This window comes from Coptis chinensis, chromosome 8 (genome assembly GCF_015680905.1).
Source record: "Coptis chinensis isolate HL-2020 chromosome 8, ASM1568090v1, whole genome shotgun sequence".
Taxonomy (NCBI): domain Eukaryota; kingdom Viridiplantae; phylum Streptophyta; class Magnoliopsida; order Ranunculales; family Ranunculaceae; genus Coptis; species Coptis chinensis.
Window position 1 is genome coordinate 57,673,161 of NC_141463.1, and position 14,305 is coordinate 57,687,465.

At 46.2% G+C, this 14,305-nt stretch overlaps 2 protein-coding genes across 10 annotated transcripts; both read left to right on the top strand.

Moving 5' to 3' along the window:
* The first annotated feature begins 5,735 nt into the window (after window positions 1-5,735).
* On the top strand, window positions 5,736-6,083 carry LOC147482107 (uncharacterized). The gene has a single exon (XM_086579195.1). It carries the CDS (start codon window positions 5,736-5,738, stop codon window positions 6,081-6,083), a length of 348 nt encoding a protein of 115 aa, XP_086435321.1.
* Window positions 6,084-9,848: 3,765 nt separating this feature from the next.
* Window positions 9,849-13,474, top strand: LOC147482108 (uncharacterized). Of its 9 annotated transcripts, none has more exons than XR_015206813.1 (3): window positions 9,849-10,254; window positions 12,047-12,269; window positions 13,200-13,474. XR_015206813.1 is itself a non-coding variant. In XM_086581292.1 (3 exons), the coding sequence occupies exons 1-3, from the start codon at window positions 10,513-10,515 to the stop codon at window positions 13,225-13,227; spliced, it is 303 nt and encodes a 100-aa protein (XP_086437418.1). In that variant the 5' UTR covers window positions 10,296-10,512; the 3' UTR covers window positions 13,228-13,474. The 9 variants fall into 9 exon arrangements, 4 of the variants coding, with proteins under 4 accessions (XP_086437418.1, XP_086437419.1, XP_086437416.1 ...); XR_015206811.1 differs by having other exon boundaries at window positions 9,849-10,232; XR_015206814.1 differs by having other exon boundaries at window positions 9,849-10,232; window positions 12,052-12,269.
* Window positions 13,475-14,305: the final 831 nt, after the last annotated feature.

A 14,305-nucleotide genomic window follows, 5' to 3' on the forward strand; every position in this document is an offset into this window, starting at 1 on the left:
TCCTATGGCTTATAAGATGGCTATATATATATAGGGAATATATGTTCCCTTTATGTTAGAGAGCCACTTTTCTTGTTCAATGAAAACTTGGATATGCTGTAGCCTGTAGGTATTAACAAAGACGTCCTCGATCTTTTGATTTTTTGGAAATTATTATTTATGTTGTTTTTATGTCTACTCAATTTTACAAATATTCTAACAACTTGATTTTGTTTATTTATTTATATATATATTTGTTTGACAATGCATGCATTTGCTTCTTATAGTTCCGAAGAAACATGGAAGGCGATCACATCAAAGATATTTCCGATGAGGAGCATGAAGAAAAGATGAAGCAGATGATAGAGCTGTTAACCTTGCTCAAAGATCTTGAGTCCAGGTTTATGAATAATATTTTCCTTGCTTCCATTCTTTCCGCAGAGGTATACAAGGAGAAGGATCTGTGTAAGAAATGTATGAATTCTGGTTCTCGTCGCAGCCAAAATCCCATTGCGGATGAAGTAATAGCAGTAGTGTATCTACCAAATTCATGACCATGGGGATGACATGTCTCAAAGACCGAGGTAACTTAAGAAACCAGAGAGTGAGAGTACTGGGGATATAGGCAGCGGTACTTGAGGCAGATGAGTGGGCGGTTAAGCGGTTATGAACCGGAGAGGTGGAGATCGTGGAATCGAGGGAAGCGGTTAGCGGTTAGGGAGTATAAGAGAGAGAGAAAGAGAGAAGAAAAAAGGAAAAGAAAACCGAGAGAGAAAGAAAGAAGTTGTAAGATCAGAAGTTACATAGGGATTTCAAAGGTTGTAAAATCTGATTATACATTTTAGCCGTCGTGGGGGGGACCTACGAAAGTGACCTACGGTTTAGAGACAAGAAGAAAGGGTTATAGGATGGCAACGATGACTAAGAAAGGGAGAGGAGACCAAAAAAAAGTGAGAGAGGGGAATCGATGAGGGAGGCTCTGAGTGTGGAGTTGGAAGAAAAACACGGAGGGAAGTTCAAGGCAGCGGCAGAGGAGGCAACCCGGACTCTTGCGGGGAAGAAGTAGCGAGATTGAGGGAGGAGAATGAAGATCTTAGAAGAGAAAGGGAAACTACACAAAGAGGGGAGGGGACTAGAGAGCCAGAGAATAGCGAGATGGGGGAACAGAGTGAGGAAGCGCCTCAAGGGCCAAGAGGTGATCTGGAGGGAGGGGTCACGCTGGAGGTGATCCAGGCGATGATTGAAAAGGATAGAGAAATAAGTCGGACGGCGGAAAAAGAAAGCCAAGGGGTGGTGAAGAAGGTAGTAGCCGGACTTAATCAGAACCCGCTAGCGGATTCTGTTTGGAATTCCGAGGTACCGAAGAGGTTTACGCAACCGAGGTTCGAGCGATATGACGGGAAGGGTGATCCTGCGGACCACTTACACCATTTTAGGCAGCAGATGCCGCTGTGGCAAGAGAGTAAGTATGACGGACTCCGCTGCATGATGTTTCCGCTAGTCCGAAAGGGGAGCTTCGGTTGGTATTACCGATTGGCGTCGCAAGATAAAAAGAAGTTCGAGGATTTGGAGCGAGGCATTAAGTGGACCATTTCATTCATCGAAAAGCGAGTAGTGGATATCGCGGACCTCTTCAATGTCAAACAGAAATCCGCCCGAGACGGCGAGGGAATTTTTGTGTAGGTTCAAGGAGGAGGCGTTGAGGGTCGAGAATTTGGATGAGCACACCGCCGATAATAGCATTCCAAAGATGGGTTGAAGCGAAGTACTAGAGTCCATGAATCGTGTCCAAAATCGAAGTCCGCGGCGTTACATGCCTTGTATCCAAAGGTCGAAAATACATACGATATGAGGATATCTGCGAGAACTGCTAAGGAGCCTAGGAAGACGGAGAAAATCGGTGCATAGTGTAGACGAAACGACCGGAAAGACAGAGGAAAGGCTGCGGCCCGTGAAGGGGGATCTTACAGGGAAGAGACACACAAAGCTGAGAGAGGTCGAGACATAGCGAGGAGAGACACTCGCGAGAGAAAACCATACCGCGATATAGCGGCAACTCCTTTGAACAAAACTTTAGAGGAGATATTGCCGTTAATCAAAGGGATGCAGTATTTTGAAGGTCCGAGAAGCACGCCTAGAGAACTGGAAGAGAAGCCGTTTTGCGCGTACCACCAGATCCGAAATCACAGAACCAATGAGTGTTTCGCTTTGCAGTGGCTGGTAGAGAGAATGATAGAAAAGGGGCTGCTGAGAGAGTTCATCAGGGAGGCACATCCGGTCAAAGAAGCGCCAGCCGTAGCGAGGATCCTAGGAACCATCAATGTCATCTTCAGTGGGGAAACAGTAGGAAGGAATGCTCACCGGGACAAAGTCAGGAGGACGTCCAGCTTACAGCAGATAAATGAGGTCTCGAGCATTCCGCGACCAGTGCCAGGGGCCACGGAGGGGGATGGTAGGATAGAATTCTCACCAAAGGATCTGGAAGCGGTAATCTCTCCCCACGAGGATGCGCTGGTGATAACAATTGCAGTGGGTAATTACATGGTGAAGAGGGTGTTAATAGATTGCGGAAGCTTCGGTTGATTTGTTGTTTTTAGCGGTGCTATGGAGGAAATGAATATTGAGAAGAAACAATTGAAGCCCCCGGACCAATCTGTTTGGATTCAACGGTAGCATGACCGAACCCATAGAAGCTGGAGCTACCGATGAATCTGCAGGTCCGTAGCGGTGTTCACCCGTTTCATGGTCGTGGACTCCACATCGCAATTCAATGCCATCTTGGGAAGAAGATGGATTCACGAGATGAAGGCAATTCCATCCACCTACTATCAAGTGATCCGTTTCCCGACTAAGGGAGGAATGTACGAGATAAGAGGAGACCAAGCCGCGGCTCAAAGAATACACCGGTGGTGGTTCGAGTTGATCCGCCGCACCGAACAAAGAGGCGGAAAGAGGGCGACACGCAGCGTAGCAATCCGCGAGCCCTTGATAACGGTCCCGAGTTGCCCGATGGGGGCGAAGACAATGGATGAGGTGGAGACGGTGAAACGTAAATCTTGGAGAGGAGGAGAAACCGTGTCTATTGGGGCGATTTATCGGAGAGTTGGAAAGCAAAGTTGACCGCCTTGTTGATTGAGAACAACGATGTGTTCGCGATGGTCCGTGGAGGATCTGGTGGAATTTGGATCCAGAATTTGCTTGTCCGCAGGTTGCATATGAGAGAAGGGCCAAGCCCATCCGGCAAAAATGAGAGGCTTAAAGCCGCGGTATCTGCTTGAGGGATCTGAGAGGAGATACATAGGTTGAAAGCGGCGGGGGATTATTCGCGAATGCAAATTCCGCGAATGGCTCTCCAACATTGTCGCGGTTCCAAAAAAGAATGGGAAAGTAAGAATGTGTGTCGACTTCCACGGATGTCAATTTACAATGTCAAAAGATTGTTACCCAATGCCGCGGATAGACGAGTTGGTGGATCGGACTGCGGAGTTTAAGTTCTTCTCTTTCATGGACGCATCTATGGGATACAATCAGGTGTTCATGTATGAGTCGGACCAAGACAAAACCGCGTTTATAGTAGAGGGGGGAGTTTACTGTTATACCCGAATGCCTTTCGGCTTGAAGAACGCCGGGGCTACCTTTCAGAGGATAGGTGAGAAGATGTTTGAGAGCAAGATCAGAAGGGGAATGGAAATCTACATAGATGACATGGTGGAAAAGAGTATGACCGAGGAGGAACATCTGGAGGGATTGAAGGAGACGTTTGCAATATTACGGACATACAAGCTGATGTTGAACCCTGACAAATGCACCTTTGGGGTGACGTCGGGAAAGTTCTTGGGTTACATCGTCACATACCGCGGAATAGAAGCAAATCCGGACCAGATCAGGGCTTTGGTAGAGATGCAATCACCCCAGGATGTGAAAGAGGTCCAGAGGTTGGCAGGAAGAATCGCGGCTCTCAACAGATTCATTTCAAAATCCTCGGACAAGTGTAGACCTCTGTACCTACTCTTGCGGAAAACAACGGACTTCCAATGGACCGAGGCGTGTGAAAAAGCTTTCCAGGAGTTAAAGGTTTATTTGGGAAGAGCCCCTATCTTGTCGCGACCAGGGCAAGGAGAAAAACTGTATCTGTACTTGGGGGTGTCGAGATGCATAATCAGCTCCGTGTTGATAAGGGTGGTGGACAAGATAGAGAGGCGGTGTATTTTCGAGCAAAACCATGTTAGATCACGAGAAACCGGATATAGCAGGATCGAGAAATTCGCTCTGGCGTTGGTTTTCTCAGCTTTGAAACTAAAACCGTACTTCGATGCTCACTCGGTAGTGGTGGTGACAAATTTACCACTCAAACAGGCCCTGAAAGCGGAAAAGTCAGGAAGAATGTTGAAGTGGGCGGTAGTGCTGAGTTCATACGACATAGAGTACCGTCAGGACAGCAGAGAAGGCACAGGCTATGGCAGAATTCCTGGCAGAATTCCCAGCCGAGGACCCTACATGGGGAGAGGAAATGGTTATGGAACGAGAGGGCGATCCTAGTCATGACCCATTCGACCCTTGGGATATGAGAAACGGGTGGAGGGTCTTCGCAGATGGATCCGCGACCGACACCGGAAGCGGGATCGGGGTGGTGTTGGTTACACCGGAGAACAACCGATTAGAATTATCGATGAAGTTGGGGTTCGCAGCTTCGAACAATGAATCAGAGTATGGCGGTGATAGCAGGGTTGGAAATGGCCGCTGATCTCGGGGTGAATGAATTAACGGTGTATTCAGATTCCAATTTGGTAATATGTCAAATGAACGGAGAGTTTGCAGCCCGGTGCCCCAGGATGGCAAAATATTTAGAGGTATTACAGAGAAAGGCTAACAAGTTTACTCAGATCAAGTTAAGCCCACGGGCGCGGTGAACCGACACCGCGCCCGATCGTTAGCATATGTTCTTGGCGGTGCTACCAGAAAGGCGGAGGGCGAGCCGTCGAAATTAAGTCTTGAACAAACCAAAATACGTCGAGGGGAAACAGATTTTGGGAGTCACCGAGAATGAGAGCGAGTGGAGGGACCCATAAAAAGTTTCCTTGCGGGTCGAGATCGAGGACAAATGGGAGAGAAAAAGAATGGAACAGTGTCTCAAAGATACACTCGATAGATGGTGACTTATCTGACGCAGCGTAATGTCGGCGGACCGTTATTGAAATGCATTGGGCTTAAAACAGCGAGTAAGAGGTCTTGAGTGAGATTCATGAGGGGATTGGTGGGAGTCATTCGCGGTAGGACGACGGCACATCGATTATTATCTCAAGGGTATTTTTGGCCGCACATGAAGCGGGACGCAACGGAGTATGCAAAGAGGTGTGAGAAATGCCAAAGATTCTCACCGCTGATACATGCTCCTGCTGAGTCTTTGCATAAGGTATTCAGCCCTTGGCCTTTCGCCATGTGGGCGCTCGATATCGTTGGACCGCTCCCCTTGGCCAGTGGCAAACGAAGGTTCGTGTTGGCCGCGACGGATTATTTCACCAAATGGGTTGAGGGTGTGGCACTGCAGCAGGTTAAGGAGGAGCAAGTCAAGAAATTCCTGTGGGAAAATATAATTTGCCGATTTGGGCTGCCGCATACCATAATCGCGGACAACGGTACTCAATTCACTGGGGGCAAAGTACGCGAATTCCTCCAAGCATTCAAGGTGAAGCAAGGATTCTCAGCTCCTTACAATCCGTAGGGGATGGTCGCGAGAATCCTCTAACAAGACAATAATGGATAATTTGAAGAAGAAGTTAGAAGATCGAAAGGGGGCGTGGGCAGACGAGTTGAATCAGGTGCTATGGGCGTACCGAACAACACCACGAACTTCCACTCAAGAGTCGCCATTTGCCATGGCCTATGGAGTGGAGGCGGTGATTCCCGTAGAGATGGTGGAGGCGACAACGAGAACCAGAGCCGTAGAGGGAGGAGTCAATGAAGTTATTTTAGCTGCGGACCTGAACCTTACAGAGGAAAGGAGGGATATGGCGCGCATCAAGTTGGAAGAGTACCACAGGAGATTGCAGAGGCAGTATGACAAGAGGGTGAAGCCACGGCAGTTCAGTGGGGGACCGCGTTAGAAAAGTAAACCCCACCACCGAAAAAGAGAAGGCGGAAAGTTGGGGCCCAACCGGAGGGCCATACACCGTGGTCGAAGAAGAGGCGGGGCGGGACCTATCGATTCTGAGACTTCTGAAGGGGGAGGACATCGCGAGACCTTGGAACATAAGAATGTTGAAGAAATTTTATGAGTGATGCTTTGTACAGTTTTATTTTAATTAAAGGCAAGCTCTGGAATCAACAGAGATTCTCATCTAAGTGTATGATGATGTTATGTGTCGCCCATGCTGTCATCGAATCAGGTGCAATTGAGACCAAAGAATTTGGCGGTGTAATGGCCGTGAACACTCAAACCAACTGGGGGCAAACTGAGCTGCCCCCAACAGCCTCACGGCTGTAGAAACAGCGAGGGGGACGAGCCCTTCGTGGGCGATGAGGTCCAAAACAACTGGGGGGCAAAGCCGCTGCCCCCCAGAGCCTCACGGCTGGAGAGAGATAACGGAGGGGACGAGCCGCCGTGGGCGATGAGGTCCGAAAACCAACCGGGGCAAACCGAAGCCGCCCCCCCAAGAGCCTCACGGGCCGAGAGAGATAACGGAGGGGACGAGCCCTTCCAGCGGACGGCGAGGTCGAAACCAATCGGGGGCAAACTAAGCGCGCCCCAAATAGCCCCACTGCGCCGAGACGGTGAGATGGGAAGCCATCCGCGGATCGCGGTGGTCCGAAACAAATTTTGGGCGGATTTATGCGGCCCAAAAACAAATGGTCCGCAGACGGCTAAGCATAATATAGTTGAGCAACTTGGAAAAACATTTTCCCCAAAAAATATCCGGTAATACATCGAGATTGGCAAAGGTTTGAGCCGCCGGAACACCCGAAATACGGGGACGCGCATAATATCCGAACACCAAGTAAAGAACAAGTATATTACAAAAGATATTGAGATATAAAACAAAGGGTTGAACTCCGATCAACGCTCCTCGGCGGGTCTGCGGGAGTAGAGGTGTCCTCGGGCATCTCTTTCGGGGAGCAGCCTTCGATATGTTCACTACCTCATCGGTGGCCACGGGGACGATCGCGGCTCTCCTTGTCGATAAGCGGAGGGAGGTAGCAGGTGGATCGGCGGCTTGGTCAAAGGCGGGGAGGCGGCGAGGGAAGAAGTCTCCCCGCGGCCGTAAGCTTCGGCCATCCGCCGACGCCTCTCTAGCGATTTTCTTTTTACGCTAGAGTCACGGAAGCGGTCGAGGCTACCGAGGACCGGTCAAGGGTGGTTTCTTGGCGGCCTCCATTGCTTGCCTTCTCACTAGTCGGTTTAGCTGAAGGTCCGCTATATCCGGCGGCGGAGAGCCCCTTCTGTGACCTTATTGTCGTTGTGTGCCTTGAGGGCCGCGATACGAGAGTCATCGCGTTCTTTCTCCAGCTTGGCATATTTTGCCTTCCAGCCGTCCTGCCCATGGATCTCCTGCTTCACCGTCTCCAGGGTGTCCAAGGTGTTAGTCAATCCCCGGATGACGTAGCCTATGTCCAGGCTCAGCTGAACACAGAGAGGAGTTAGAGGTGACACAAAGTAATGATGCAAGGCAAGAGAATCAAGATGAGACTCACCTTCTCCCACCCAGTGTAGATGGCAGCGCGGTGGGCAGCAAACGTTCCCGAGTCACCGTAGGCTTGATCTCGTGGAAGATGGGATGAGAAGAACAGAGAGGCAGCCACCGCGGCATTGTCTAAAGCGAGTCTCTAGTGGTGGCCAGGCGATCCACGGCCTTGAACTTCGGGATGCCAGATTTCAGCCCAACGGGCACAGGATCCTTACCATGACGGGGCGATGGGACCAACGGCCGTGGGGCCGCAGCTACTGGGGCGGATGGGGCAGCAGGAGTGGAGGTGTTTCCCGCAGTTCTACACCTCTTGGCGGGTGGCCTGCGGCCGAAGTCGGTCTGCTCATCTTCAGGGTCGCTGTCCCACAATTTGAGTTTGTTGACATCCATGTTCTGGGTGGGCGGAGGGGAGTCGGAGACTGCAAAATCGTCCTCCCAATCAGCAAGGGAAGAATATGAGCCGGGGACACCTGGCCAGGGTGGATTGGTCTGGAGCAGCGGTAGAGGGTTTCTTGGTCCGTGCAGCCGCGGCTCTAAGGGCCTCGGCTTGTGAATGAGAGATCTTTTTGGTGTAGCCTCTCTTCTTAGTCTTGGGGGGAGAAGGTTTGGGCAATCTCTCTTTAGGTGGAGGCGGGAGCGATAGAAAGGGCCTTGATACGGGCCGAAGTCTTTGAGGGTTGGGTCGAGAAGGCGCGGAGTGGCTTTTTCAGGATCAATGCCTAGAAGGCCGCACTGGTCGTTTCCCAGATCGCGGAGTTTCTGAAAGATTGCGGAGTAGACACCGTTGTAAAGTTGTGAATGAGAATCGGGCCTCCAACCTGTGACAAAGAAAGTTAGCGGCAAGGTCAAAGACGGATAAGAATGAATACAAGGACACACCAACTGCTCAGATACACTTACCGCTCCTGAGAAAGTGTAAGTGCCTTAGAGAAACCTCAGAAGGGATGTCCGCTGACAGAAAGTTCCCGGACACATACAAAGGGTAATGGTGCCACACTTTATCAGAGGTGGTGATGTGAAGAATGAAAGATTTCTTTCGTGGATGACTACAAAAGGATTGATAGCCTACACTGCCAAACTTGGTACTCTTTTTGATGAAGTAATGGGCAATGACATCGCGGAGTTTGATCTGGGGAGAGTTGGTTTTGTTGTAAAAGTTGGCAGCGTACATGACACGCCAAAAATTGCCAATGCCTTGACATGGCGGAATGTTGAAGTGATTGCATACTTCTATGTCAAGCAAAGACAGGGGGAACCTTAAGCCGGCTACTATTTGCCCAACGGTAACGACCAGGCTCCCTGGCCGCGGTTCTACAAGATGGGGAAAATGAGTTATGCCCGACACATGCTCTAACAGCACATCATCTGGGATGCCATAAGCGGCTTTGACTGCGTCTAGGTTGGGTCTGCGGTAGGATGAGGGGGGTGGGGGAAGCTTAAACGATCTCCCCGAGGTAGAAGGGATAGCGGCAGGGCTTGTCGCCGCGGAGGTGGGAGAGTCTGATCCGTCAGCGATGGTGTTACTAGATCTAGAGGGTGGGGTCTCCGATCGATCAGATCGGACGACAGAGGAGTTCGAGGACTCCGAAGCAGACATGAGATTCGAGAGTGGGCGAGGCAAAGAAGCGAGGATTTCCAAAATTCGATCAAGATAAAGATATCCCACGGCTTAATGGGCGGGAAAAGAGATGAAACGATGATCGAACTAAATAAAAAACCAAGAATGGAAAAGAGGGAAGAGGAAGGAGAGCAAACCTGACCTTCAATGCAGTTGCAAGCAAGGAAGAGAAAGCACAAATGACGGAGACAGTAACCGGTAAGAGAACCGCTGGAGGAAGATGCTAACAAGAAGAGCGGAACAATTAGAAGCGAGAGGAAGAGGAAGAAGAGAGAGAGGTGCTGAGGTTAGAGAATGAAAGAGGGAAGAATAATGGGAAAGATGAAGGGTTTGAGGGTTTGAGCGGGATTCGAGGCATCAGGGGTAACCAAGTAATTTTCCTGGAGGGTAATATCCAAAGGCCAAGAGAAATGGTCCGGAGGATGGGCCGCGTGGATATCGAAGAACGAGGTGTCGGGTTCTCGCGGTAATCATGACGCGTCGCGGCATGCTAAGCACGCTGCGAGAAAACGAGCAAGCACGTGTCCGTTGAGAGATAGCACGTGCCCGCTGAGAAAAGCACACGCCGATATCATTAAGCAAAAGAAGTAGGGGCCGCGGATCGATAAATTTGAGAATATCTCGGACCCCCAAACGAAGTTCTTCACGAGGTTCGGGGGGCCGAGAGGGGGCATTTGTATCTACCAAATTCATGACCATGGGGATGACATGTCTCAAAGACCGAGGTAACTTAAGAAACCAGAGAGTGAGAGTACAGGATATAGGCCGCGGTACTTGAGGCAGTAGTGGACGGTTAGCGGTTATGAACTGGAGAGGTGGAGATCGTGGAATCAGGAAGCGGTTAGCGGTTAGGGAGTATAAGAGAGAGAGAAAGAGAGAAGAAAAAGGAAAGAAAACTGAGAGAGAGAGAAGAAAGAGGATGTAAGATCAGAAGTTACATAGGGATTTCAAAGGTTGTAAAATCTGATTATACAAGTAGGTTAGTTGCTACATACTGCATGTTGAAACTTAACTCATGATTATGTCTTTGCTTAGATACCCAGATAATCCATACTTAATTAAGTAATTAGAGTGGTAGTAGGTTTCTTGTTGTGTATACTTTGTTTCTTGCGATCTTTTTTGTATTCTGTTGGTCAACACGCTATGAAAGCATGTATGAGGAATTCTAGAGATAGGTCTCATAATTCGATCAGATACTATGTGTTTTGAGGCAAGTCATTAGTTTAATTTGCCATGTATTTGCTCTATTGTGAAATGCCCTTACAGTTAATTTTCCCTAACTTGGGTAATGATCTAAACTCTATTTATTTTTATTTCTTTTGTCTCACTGGCGATTGGAGATGTTCCATCCCAATGGATTTAAAAATGGTAGGTACTTCTGATATTTACAAACCTTACCATGAGACATCTCCACGGACCTTACATGAGGAAACACTTGACAGTGAGAAATGATGCCAATTGGTTTTCCTGTTCTTGTTTACTTCAACATTAACACTTCTCTTTGCCGGATCTTAAGAGAAACTTTCCAATTATCACAATTGTCCAACTAACATGTGTACTTGGTCCCCTTTTTTAACTTTAAAAAAAAAAGTAATTAGCATAGGTTAGGTATATCGGTTTTGGGTGCTCGGGTGGTATGTAACATTGTTGGTGTACTAGAAACTAACGATAGGGAAGACAGTGATGGGGCACAAGCTGATGGCTTCCGAGGACTGTATGGAAATGCTGGAAGTTGGAGATGGGTGGAAGAACTTATGGAAAGAACTTATGTCATGAGGAGCTCTTCTCGCGCTTTAAGAAATATAAGACTAATACACATCAAGAAGAGGATTGTGGTAATATTGGAATTCATGGTTTCTATGTGTAGTAGTAGATTACTATGTGTAGGGGTTGCTTAGTCTTAATCTCTGAATATATAATTGAGTTCTTATGAGATGTAAAAATTATGAGTAGGTAGTTTTGAGTGAGATAACAATGTTGAGGAATGTGATTATATGTGAGACTCTGGCATGCTTCTTCTTTGCTTTCGTCAAACTTTTGCTGGAATCCTATTTGGAACTTGTGAAGTTGTGACTTAAGACCAAAGGGATTGAACAAGGTTAAATAACTAGCTTCGATGAACTTGCATTGGAATTGCGGTCTTTGTGGCTTTGATATAACCATCAATTGAACTAACGATTTCCAAATCAGACAGCAGACTCTAAATTTACACAAGAATGTTATTTTGCTTAGTTTGTTCTAAATAGTAATAATTATTGTGTTTAATGTGTTATGTGTTCGGTTTCCATACATTGCTCATTAAATGACTGATTGTGTTTGATGCTTTGTGAAGTAAAGTAACTGGATTATCTTTTCAGTTCTTGCAACAGATACCACATTCATTAAAATTCCAGACTATTTTCAGGGGTTAGAACAACTTCCTATATATTCGTGAAACGGTCCCTGGGAATACCCGCTTTTTCTATCTTCTCTGTAACTTAGCTGATTTATTATCTGATTACTTTTAGTGAACTATCTGTCTAACAGAGCATGTAAAATATAATTTTTGGGAAATTTACGAGTTTAATATTTTACATTACATTTTCTATTTTTGAGTTTAAGGAGTCATACTTTCACCTAACACGCTGCTAAGGTTTTCCGTAAGATTATGTTCCAACTATAGAATGATGCAAATCTTGAAAGAGATATCTAGAGTCCAATATATAAATTGATACTTCTGTTGGTTAGAGGCACTATATGTATAATTTCTATTTCAATCCTTGATCAGAACAGAATGGGTGTGAGTGCCATCAAAACGTAGAGGAGCCGAGGAGGATTTCTCAGGAGGCTGAAAGGTGTGCCCAGGAGATTGAAAGGTGTGCCCAGGAGGCTGTAAGGTCTGCTCTAGAGGCTGAAAGGTGTGCCAAGGAGGCTGGAAGGGATGATCAAGATGTTGTAGCTCAAGAGGTAGCGCGTTTGATAGAGTTGTTTGGGTTCAATCATCCTATGGGGTAAATATTTGGTTCTTACAATCGTCTTTCATATACGTTTTATTCTTAATTTGCTTGACAGAAGTTCTTGATCTTTTTGTGTTCTGTTAAGCTATTGGTAATAAGAACTATGATGAGGTAGTTGATCGATTGTCTAATTTTATGTTGGTTTAGAGGATATGGAAAATCTCTTGTTATTGGTGGAACTGTCTCTATGGGTATGCAAATACCTACAGATACACCCTTTCAGTCTCCAAATAAGATTATATAATGTACAGGCAAAAGCACTACAAAAGTATGGCATGAAGGGAGAGAAATTTATATATTAGAATACTGTGTATTTATATTTCTTTTCAATTCGCTGTGTTTCTTATTGGGGTGTGTTGTTTTCCCTGACACTTTTATGTGCCTATGATTTTACAAAATTGTCTTATTTATTTTCGTTCATGTGATTAGAATGGCTTGGGCAGAGCATAAATTAGGAAAATAGACTGTCAAATCTGCATGCTTTGCATCATGAAGTCCATAGATAGCACCAAAGGCATGTCAGCCCTATTTTCAGTGGAACGTTTTTAGGTTATCAGGTCTCGGTCTTTTTATGGAAGTGCCTTAATACTTTTCTTCATACAGTAAGTATCGATCAGGTTCAGTTTAACATTATGCCAAAAAAAGGTATATGGAAGCACCCATCCATTTGTTCCGACAATGTTACTTCATGGCCGTGGGGTATGGTTCAAAGCTGATTTACATCCTGTTACTATGAATGCCAGCTCAAATTCCTTCTAAACATGGATGTGTAATTGTGATGCATAATTTTAGTTCTTGCCTTCCTTGATTCATTTAATGCAAGAAGTACAAGTGTACCACTGTTATGTGTTTCTCGCTGTATTATGCTTTATGCTAAAAGAACAAAAAAGTAAAGTGTTTGATGATGTTATCTAATGTTTGCAGACAGAGTAGCGGTTCAAGTGGCAATTGAGGAGAAGCAGCTAAAGGAGTTCCTTTTGGGTCTACACCTGATATTGTGCCAAGTATGTTACCATTATGCCTCAGACATTTGTAGCTAGTAGAAAGGTTTTAATTTTTGGGTTTGATATGGAATCTTGTGTTTGCCTGACGCTGAACTAGTTTGGCTTTGTCTTTATGTTTGACGTTATCACTTATTCACTTAAAACTAATGCAGATCTTTGTATGGTTGTATTGGTTAATAATGTTTGTTATTACATTAGTTTATGATTGCATAAGTCTGTTAACCCTTTTATGGTTGCAAAAGTTTATACTAATGTAGAAGAAAACCCCATTATTAGGAACATCGTCCACCACAAGAAAAAGGAAAAATATGGTGGGACGTCTCAGGACGTGGCCAATGATACAAACGGAGTTATTTCCAGAAAGATGGCTACACCCTCAAGACTCTAAGCACAATAGCACATTTTTTTTATAAGCTTCGCAAATAGAGGATGAACCTCAACTTTTAGACCGGCTGCTTCACTGTACGTTGTGTGCTCTCTTTCGAATCATTGTATCCTTCACTTTCACACCAGATACCACCTTCTTAGAGAAAATCAACTGTTAACAATCAAAGATTTTTTGGTGACACACGCGCAGCTGCTTCTTTCCCAACACCCAGTGTTTTCCTAAGAGTCAATATATAACTTCCGTCCAAATGTTCAAGAGGCGAAAACACTGGATTCTGGGGAGAGCTATTGCGGTAAATGGGAAGAGCTGTTTAGGCAACTGAAAATGATGAACTTATAACGATGAGGGATGTCTCCATCCCATGTTGCTGAAGAAACTATGTTATCAAATCATATAGATATAGTCTGTAGTGATGGAAAACCCCGACTTTCCCTGCTCCATAGAAGTTGTAGTCTACATATGAATGACTACATAATACACAGCGGGCATATTAGTTATATGAGAGACTTTCAGGGTATACTAGCTTCCTAAAGGGTGGGAGAAAATGGAGGTATTCTTTTTTGCTTGGGTCAAAATTTTGCTGTAACCAGATTCGGAGCGTGAGTTGTGACTTAAAGAGTTAAGACCAACTGAATTGG

Bases quoted from the DNA above. Each gene is read 5' to 3' on its own strand.
- LOC147482107 (XM_086579195.1), top strand. From the start codon at position 5,736: ATGGATAATTTGAAGAAGAAGTTAGAAGATCGAAAGGGGGCGTGGGCA.
- LOC147482108 (XM_086581290.1), top strand. From the start codon at position 11,018: ATGGGTGGAAGAACTTATGGAAAGAACTTATGTCATGAGGAGCTCTTC. The intron at 11,115-12,046 runs GTAATATTGGAA...ATCCTTGATCAG, and splicing joins ACATCAAGAAGAGGATTGTG to AACAGAATGGGTGTGAGTGC. The intron at 12,270-13,199 runs GTAAATATTTGG...TAATGTTTGCAG, and splicing joins GGGTTCAATCATCCTATGGG to ACAGAGTAGCGGTTCAAGTG.